The sequence below is a fragment of the Sus scrofa genome, chromosome 2 (assembly GCF_000003025.6).
Source record: "Sus scrofa isolate TJ Tabasco breed Duroc chromosome 2, Sscrofa11.1, whole genome shotgun sequence".
NCBI classification, from domain to species: Eukaryota; Metazoa; Chordata; class Mammalia; order Artiodactyla; family Suidae; genus Sus; species Sus scrofa.
The window spans coordinates 62,971,800-62,981,965 of record NC_010444.4 but is presented as its reverse complement, the minus strand read 5'-3'; the positions used below and the strand labels follow the sequence as shown (position 1 = coordinate 62,981,965).

The window sequence follows — 10,166 nt, the reverse complement described above, 5'->3', positions numbered from 1 at the left end:
AACTCTCATGGGTAATTAGATAGGGATTGCATTGAATCTGTAAATTGCTTTCCTCACACCAGTCAGAATGGCCATCATTAATAAGTCTACAATTAACAAATGCTGGAAGGGATGTGGAGAAAAGGGAACCCTCCTGCACTGTTGGTGGGAATGTAAGCTGGTACAGCCACTATGGAGAACAGTATGGAGGTACCTTAGAAAACTATGCATAGAACCACCATATGACCCAGAAATCCCACTCTTGGGCATATATCTGGGCAAATTGTTCCTTGATTAAGACACATGCACCCACATGTTCATTGCAGCACTATTCGCAATAACCAAGACATGGAATCAACCCAAATGTCCATTGACAAATGATTAGATTAGGAAGATGTGGTATGTATACACAATGGAATGCTACGCAGCCATAAAAAAGAATGAACGAATGCCATATGAAGCAACATGGATGGTACTAGAGACTCTCATCCTGAGTGAAGTAAGTCAGAAAGAGAAAGACAAATACCATATGATATCACTTATATCTGGAATCTAATATACAGCATAAATGAAAATTTCCTCAGAAAAGAAAATCATGGACTTGGAGAATAGACTTGTGGTTGCCATGGGGGAGGAGAAAGGAGTGAGTTGGATTGGGAGTGTGGGGTTAATAGATCCAGACTCTTACCTTTAGAATGAATAAGCAATGAGGAGTTCCCTTTGTGGCTCAATGGTTAATGAATCTGACTAGGAACCATGAGGTTGAGGGTTTGATCCCTGGCCTTGCTCAGTGGGTTAAGGATCTGGCATTGCTGTGAGCTGTGGTATAGGTCATAGATTTGGCTCGGATCCTGCATTGCTGTGGCTCTGGCATAGGCTGGCAGCTGTAGCTCCGATTAGCCTGGGAAACTCCATATGCTATAGAAGCAGCCCTAGTAAAGGCAAAAAGAAAAAAAAAAAACAAAAAGTATTAATAAGCAATGAGATCCTGCTCTGTAGTACTGGGAACTAACTATGTCTAGTCACTTATGATGGAGCCTGATAATGTGAGAAAAAAGAATTTAAACATGTATGTGTAACTGGGTCACCGTGCTGTATAGCAGAAAATTGACAGAACACTGTAAACAAGGTATAATGGAAAAAATAAAAAATCATTATTGAAAACAAATATAAAAAAATAAAAACATGTGTACTCACATCTATTCTCCACTGATTTCACTGATTTAATTATGAATTCATTGAATGACAAAATAATTATATATATACTTTGTTTTCTGAAATTAAATTATTCTTAGTTTGCTTCCCAAAAGTACATAGGCAATAAACATAAGGGTGCCTATATATTTTTGAATGGTAGTTTTCCAGATATATGCCCAGGTGTGGGATTGATGGATTATATGGTAACTAGTGAATATACTCTGGGGGTCACAGAAGTAGTATTTTTACCTCTATGAGTATGAAAAAACTTCACAGAAGAATCATCTGATTTAGGACTGAAAGCATGAAAAGATTTTCATAAGGAAGATGTGGGAAAGTTTATGAATAAATATGACTTTGTTCTTTGTTTATGATTAGATATTTTCTTCAACTAATAGTCTAGAGATGCACAATATAGGACTCTAACTAGGTTGTTAGTTAGCTGATCTTAGGATATGAAAATTGACCATAATTATATGGATGGGGCTAATCTAGTCACAATGAATTGCTGAGTGTAGAAGAGGAAGATAGAATAGTTGAAATCAGAGCTAGATGTTAAAGTCTTACAATGCTGTTTTTCAAGCTGGAAAAGAGCCCCTAAGTCAATACATTCTTGTGACCACTAGGACCTGGAAAATGAAAAGAAATAGGTTCTCCTGGGAAGCACCCAGGCATTACCAAGCCAGGCAGACATGTTGATTTTAGCTCACTGAGACCATTCAGCTTCTGATCCCAACTGTAAGAGCACAGTATTTTTTTTTCGTTAAACCCCTATTGTGGGAATTCATTACAGCCACCATGAATGTATATGTAATTGAGACAATTATTCATTTTTTGAGGCGCTTAATTTCTCTTTTGTTATATCTTTTGTCAGTTTTATTTAATTATAATATATACTGTTATTTCTGATAGCAAAAGGTAAAATAGTAATACATTTTTAAAGAAATTAAAAATACAATAAAACAAAATAATTTATTCTGCCACTACCAAGTAGATAATCAGTGTGACATATTATTTCAACATATTTTTGTTTGTTTAAACTTTTTTAAAATGTAAGTATATTTGATTTACAATACTATATTAGTTTTAGATATGTAACATAGTGACAATATTTTATAGATTACACTACATTGAAAGTTATAATAAGATATTGGCTATGGAATCCCCACGCCCACCTCACTGTGCATTTATCCCCAAACCCAGTGTATGCTATGGCCCCACCCACTCTGTGCCACAGATTAGCACAAGTCTGGCATGGCCATGTCAGGGGAAAGTTGTGTGTGGGCTGCCTCTGTAAAGAGCCACATATGCTTACACAGGCAGAGCATTGGACCTTTGTATGTGTATGCACCCCTCTTGTTTCAGTGCTTCCCTTTTTTGGGTGCAGATTCCAGTGGAGTAGAAGAAGGAAAAACACATTTAAAGGAAAAAAGCCACCTCTGAGCTTCCACTACAGCAGCTTGGGAGCAAACCCTATCCCTGACAGAGTGGTGTTGGCCACTGAGCAGAGAGGAGGTCTTGCCTCACATCCTATGCAGGATTTAGCTTCTCCACCATCAGTCACACATACTACCAAACTGATAGCAGTCATCTCTCCCTATGAAAAGATGTAACTGGGGTAGGTTTTTTCCTTTAAATGTGAGCAGAGTCATATATAAGGGACATGTCAACAAAATTGAAAACCTATAAGAAATGCACAAATTTCTAGAAACATACAACCTGTCAAGCCTGAGCAAAGAAGAAAGAGATAATTTTAACAAATGAATCACTCTAAGTGAAACTCAATTTGGAATATGAAAAACTCCCAGCAAACAAAGTTCCAGGACTAGACAGCTTCACATGACGATTCTATTAAATACATAAAGGAGAACTAATACCTATCCTTCTCTATTATCACAAGAAAGTGTAAAGGATTGAACACTCCCAAATTAATTCCATGAGTCTGCCATCACCTTGATGGTAAAATCAGACCCCAAAAGAACATTACCGGCCACTATTCGTGCCTTCAAAAGAACTAAACAAATCACGGACATTTCAGACTTTGAATAAAGAAATGTCCTTAATATTGACAGTTGCCCAAAAATGCAATGGATTCCAAAATCACTCTTTCTGGTAGAGATAGTACAATCATTTCCACTAATTGAATAATTTACATAAAAATTGACCATTTGGACAGTCTTTCTCATCACACACAAGTCCACTTGAAGCTGATAAAATAGCCTTTGTCTTAACATGTGCAGGATGGCAAGTTCATAATCTTGCAACAAAACTTTCACATAAGAGCATTACTACTAATCACTAAAGTAAGTATGTAATACCTAGAGTTTTCTATTTATTTATTCAGTATTTGCATAGACTAGTTTAGAACTATTTATTCAAGGATTTATTGCACTTGCCTTCTATGTAAGAATTCTTATCTAGGCAGAGAAGATATGTAGATTAAGAAAATTACTGGGAGTTCCCGTCATGCCTCAGTGGTTAATGAATCCGACTAGGAACCATCAGGTTGTGGGTTCGATTCCTGGCCTTGCTCAGTGGGTTAAGGATCCAGTATTGCCACGAGCTGTGGTATAGGGTGTAGACGCGGCTCAGATCCCAAATTTCTGTGGCTCTGGCATAGGCCGGTGGCTACAGCTCCAATTCGACCCCTAGCCTGGGAACCACCATATGACTCAGGGGCGGCCATAGAAAAGGCAAAAAGACAGAAAGAAAAAAGAAAAAAAAGAAAATTGCTATTTAGAATACTAGGAAAGGGGTCAGTTATCTTTTATTAACATTTCATTTATTTTTTAAATTATTATTATTTTTTAATCATTAATAAATTTATACTCCCTCCCCCATTTCTCCACCTACAGCCCTGCCTGGGCAATCATCAATCATCTGTTCTCTACACCTATAAGCTTGAGTTTTGTTTTGTTTTTTGATTCCATATATGAGACATCATACAGTAGTTGTCTTTCTCTGTCTTATTTCTCTTAGTATAATGCCCACAAATTTCATCCATGTTATTGAAAAATTTACTTCTTTTTTAAAGCTGAATAATAGTCTGTATTGCACAATTACTTTATCCAATCACCAGTGATTAGACATGGGTTGTTTCCAGTCTTGACTGTTGTAAATAATGCTGCAACCTGAGGGTTCATGTACATCTCATTTAAAAAATACAACTTCTGAACTACATGCACAGCAATAAGGAAGTTTTGTGGAGAATTTCATGTTATCATTAGGGGATTTTTGACGGTGTTCTGAGATGCCTACATATCTAGCTACTGAACTGAAGTGAAAGTAATAGTTTAATTCAGGGACAAGAAAACTTTTATAGTGAAGGGCCAAGTAATAAGTATTTTAGGCTTTTTATACAACTACCTAAATCTACTGTTGTAGCATGAAAGTAACTGTAGAAAATATATACACAAATGGGAATGGGTCTATTCCAATAAAACGTGATTAAAAAAACATAAAAATTATCAAAATGTTTGTTTCTCATAGGTTCCATTTGAAGTTAGTCTTTATGCAGCTGTTTTTAATGGATTGACTTTGGCTTCCCAGAAATTCTTAACCTTCAGATCTTTAGAATTTGTCCTTATTTGGAAATAGGTTTGCTATGGATATAATTAGTCAAGTTAGGACAAGGTCTCTAGTGGAGAAGATTATTCCTTTAATTACTATGACAGGCATCCTTATAAAAGGAGGAAATTTGGATATTGTTACACACAGACACAAACACACAGGGATGACAACTTATGTAGATAAATTCAGAGATCAGGGTGATGCTTCTCTTTGCTAAGGAAGGATATGGAACAGATTTTTCCTCACAACCCATAGAGGGAACCAATCCTGCTGATGCCTTGATTTCCAAATTCTATACTCTAGAGCTGTGAGACAAAAAATGTCTGCTATTTAAGCCATGTGTTTTCTGGTACTTTGTCATATCTGCCCTATAAAAACAATCAAGACAAAATATGAGCAAAATCAAGACAAAGTTAGATATAGTAATTCCTGGAGTAGGAGAGAATAAACTGATATTTGGAGACATCAAAGATCCATGGAAAATGCCTACTAAATGGTCTGAGGCTGGCTACTTATGAGAACCCTGCAACATCCCCATCACTGAGAGATGCTACTCTGCCGAGGAGTCTAATCAGGGCCCCCTTCATGTCCCTGTTCCTCAGACTGTAGATGAAAGGGTTCAGCATGGGGGTGATCATGGTGTACATCACCGAGGCCACCAGACTTGTCCTAGAGGATGAAGTCGCTGCCGAACTGAGGTAGACCCCAAGGCTTGTGCCATAGAACAAGGAAACAACTGAGAGGTGAGACCCACAGGTGGAAAAGGCTTTGTGCTTGCCCCTGGATGATGAAATTCTCAGGATGGAGGAGAAAATCTGAGAATAAGAAAAGAGGATACCAGAGAGAGGAAAAATACCTAGGACAACAACTACAAAATATACTACTGTGTTATTGATGAGGGTATTTGAACAGGCAAGCTTCAGGACTTCAGGAAGATCACAAAAGAAGTGTGGAATGTTCATGTTCATGCAGAAAGACAGCCTCAAGAGGGTCAAAGTATCAAGCAGGGATCCTGTGACACTGATGCACCAGGACCCCAGAGCCAGCATCCCACACACCTGGGGATTCATGATGACTGTATAGTACAGGGGGTGACAGATGGCCACAAAGCGGTCATAGGCCATCACAGCCAGGATTAAATTGTCCAGGCAGCCAAACACCAAGAAAAAAAATATCTGGCTGAGGCAGCCTGCATAGGTGATAACTTGGCTCTGTGTCTGTATATTCATCAGCATCTTTGGGATGGTAGTGGAGCTGAAACAGATGTCAGCAAAGGACAAGTTGGAGAGGAAGAAGTACATTGGTATATGGAGGTGAGAGTCTGAGATAATGGCTAAGATAATGAGCAAGTTTCCAGTGAATGTGGTCAGGTACATGGACAGAAATAACCCAAAGAGGAGAGGCTGCATATCTGGCTCTTCTGTGAATCCCAGGAGGAGAAAGTATCTTGTTTGGTTTCTCATTTCCATGTAGCTGCTGTATTTGTCTAGAATGAGGTAAAAAAAAAAAAAAACACTCCAGCATTTACTCCAAATAAGACTTCACCAGAATGACAGAAACATTCTTAATCCAAACCCAGGGAATTCATTGTCATTCATGTGAGCTAATGGTTTTATCTCTTTAATGACAAATTGTGGTTACTCTTGGTACCTAGAAAATCTTTTTCTAGGTTCAGTGGTTCTCTCTGAATAAAAAATATTTGGTATAAATAAGGGAAGCAAAGATTATTGACTGGACCATAATTTGGAAAATTATAAGTGAGAAAATGCTCCATGTAGATAATGTGACTGTAAAAATGATCTATTATTCTGATAAAAAATTATGATTTAATCTGTAAAGACTTAATTTTAATCTATATATAGTTAACTATTAAGAATTTATCTTAATTACAAAGTTCAATGCATTAGCTTAGAAAAAGTCTCAAGATAAAAAAGGTTCATAAAAGAAAATATAAAATGGTTCATAAAAGAAAATATAAAGAAAATATAAAATATAAAATATAACTGAGAAAATGCTCTTTCTACTACTTATCTATGATGGGTGCCACAATTAAACACTTTTAAAAAATATTAAGTATGCAAATTTCCATCATGTGCAAAGAAAAAAACCTTGAAAACCTATATGAGAAGGTAGTTTACCTGCTTTTTTGGACTGGAAAATTCAAATCAGCATACCTATCTTTTATCACTAGATAGATATTTGCAGAACTCCAAAGGAAAATGGCTTATAACAACATTCACCAAAATGTGGACAGGGGTCATCTTTGAGTGTTAACATGAATTTTGAATTTTAATTCATTTTTTCCCACTATATATTTCAAAAAGTCTAAATGGGCACACATGTAGTCTATCATCAAGAAACAAACTCTTTAAAATTTGAAGATATTATTAATAAAAGTTCTACAAAACATAACTAGTTAAAACAGAAAATTGAGCTAAATCAGAGCTAAAGAATGAAAAATACGAATGGGGTGTTTGGGGTTGGTGGATGCAAACTATTATATTGAGAATGGATAAGCAAGGAAGTCCCACTGTACAGCACAAGGAACTATATCCAATCTGTTGGGATAGACCATCCTGGAAAATAGAATGAGAAAAAGAATATATATATATATATATATATATATATATATATGACTGGGCACTATGCTGTACAGCATAATTTGACACAACACTGTAAATCAACTATGCTGTAATGAAAAGAAATGATAAAAGAATAAAATATTTATAACAAAAATAAATTTCAGAGCTAATTCTATGGCAAAGCAAAATAGACAAAATCATGTTTAATGGAAGAACTAAAAAGAAAAAGAACAGATGGCTAAAATCAGGAATGATAAAAGTGAAAAATATATATACATGAAAATACTCTGCAAGATAATTTTTCCAACTCCATGTTAAAAACCTGAAAATCTCTAAGAAGTGAATTTATTAATGTATTGGTTGATTTAGCATAGAGGACTACAGATCAATAATTAAGGAAGGAATTAAATAAGTACAAAATTACTTCCAAAAGTGCCATAGTGGAAGCATTAGAAGTGGCAGGAACATTAGAAGACCTTTTTAAGTATTACAGAAGAAAGAAAAGTCTGCCATCACTAATATTTATTTATTAACATCCTGGAAATTCTAACCCAGGCAATAGTAGGAAAAGAAGAAATACGAGTTCTAAATTCTGTTGTTTGAAGATGATAGATTGGTTGCAGATAATGAATTGTCAGCTGAAAATCTCTCGTCACTGAATGTGATTTTAGTAAGACAGTTAATATAAAACAAATGTATAAAAAACATTAGTCATCTAAAAGTGACATTCAGTGGCATATAGTATATTCATTATGTTTCTATATAGTTCCAAAACATTTTTCTCACTGTGGGAATTCCCTGTACTATCTTCGTAACTTTTTTGTAAATCTCAAATTATTCAAAAATGAAAATTACCCAAAAAAGTGTGTGCAAGAGAAAAGAACAGTAATGTTCAAAAGCACAGTTAAATCTCTTAGAAAACAGATCACGATCACTTCAAATATTAACAAAAACAGAAATTTCCTGGGACAGGGACTGGAAACCTGCCAATACACAGTAAATGACCAATAAATTTGCTAAATAAGCTGAAATAATTGAGACACGCATGTTCAATCACTTGAGCTATGTTTAACATGTTGTAGTTATCACTATTTTTAAAAAATTAGGTACAATTGACATATACCATTATATTAGTTCCAGGTGTGTGTCATAATGATTTGATCTTTGTATATATTACAAAGTTATCACAACCATTAATGTAGTTAACAACTGTTTATATGCATAATTACCACATTAATTCTTCTAATGAGGACTTTTAAATCTAGTCTTTCAGCAGCTTCCATATATGCTCTCCAGAATGATTAAATATAGTTACCATGATTGACATTATATCACCATAACTTATTCATTTTATCCATGGAAATTTTTGTCTTTTGACCCCCTTAACTCACTTCCGCCATCACTACTGGCAGTGACCGAACATCACTCTTTTTTTTATTATTTAAAGAATGAATATGTGTTTACAGTAATGCAGTGGTAATGATTAATATGTATAGATGCTTATTAGCTATTAAAATAAATTAATTTAAAACACACAATCTACTTTAATTTAATCCTAATAGTAATGCTATGAAACAGACACTACCATTATCCCCTTTTTTAAAAAGTTGAAACGGAGATACAGAATCATTAAGTAACTCATATCAGAAGATGGATGAATGAACTTGTAAGTGATAACTATTTGGAATCCCAGGGAACATTTCTTGTTTGGATGAATAAGATTTGATAGGTAAAGGAATCAGAAGCATCTTTTTTTAGAGGAGAATAGAGGCAACTGCATGGCTTCTGAAGAATGACCACGCTGTCTGGATACTGGATAAGAACCTTGAGAGATGTTGGGATCTGAGAGGTCAGTTTCCATTAGGAAGATGACAGCTCCTCAGAGTGGGTTTCAGAAGAGACAGGAAGGAAGCTGAGAGAAGAGTGATTGACAGAGACTCAGGAATTGAATTGCGTAGAATGCTTTAATAAATAGAATCTCCTCATCACATTATCCCCATCTCTGCCATTAGAATTAATGCTCTGAGAGCTCTGCCTGCCACCATACCTGTTTCCCACAACAGTACTGTAATGTTATCACTGGGCCTCTAGTTTTCTGGGGCTTTCTTCCCTGGGTGATGGATGTTCAACTCAGCTCAAGGAAAGTAAGGGAAGGTGGCACCAGGCATCGATTCTCTGAAATGGCAGAGTTGAACTCCTTTCTTCCCGGAATATTGGAGCTGTAGACTGGAGGTGTAAGGGACATAGTTACTGTTTCTGTGGCTTCAGAGGTTGAAGTTTATTAGATGCTCATGAAATTAATTGTTCCAGTGTTGTTCTATTCTCCAAGAAATTTGGTTCCCATGAGGGAGGGAGCAAAATAGAAAGGAGATTCTTTTCTGCTGCTTTTGTACCCATGGGAGCATCTTGGATATGAAATATGTGCATCCCCTCCCCAGGCCCCTTAGTCATGAGGTTAACTATCAAAATGTGGTAACACATTTTTCAGGACCTTGTGAAAGTCCAACTGGACTTGGAGTTGTCATCAGGGATCCGGGACACACCCAACTCCCCCAAAAAAACCTATTTCCAGTGATGTCTATTCATACTCATGAAAGTGCAATCTCCATAAATTTCCAGGCATGCAGTGAGAGAAATATGGTGAGAGGTGGATGGCTGGCTGTACAATCAGGGCTCTGCAGGTACCTACAGCATTACAGTGTCAAAACATGTCCATAGGGTAGTCCTCAGTATTCTAGTTTAGAGGAAAAATCCATCCTTATTAATTCATAAGAGACTGATTTTAAAGTAATATCCCACATTATTAAAGCATTGTCATAAAATAAGAACAGGCAAGCC

The 10,166-nt window shown here is 36.0% G+C and overlaps 1 protein-coding gene across 1 annotated transcript; it reads right to left on the bottom strand.

Annotated features, from left to right (window-relative positions):
• On the bottom strand, positions 5,259–6,215 carry LOC110259755 (olfactory receptor 7C2-like). The gene has a single exon (XM_021085498.1). It carries the CDS (start codon positions 6,213–6,215, stop codon positions 5,259–5,261), a length of 957 nt encoding a protein of 318 aa, XP_020941157.1.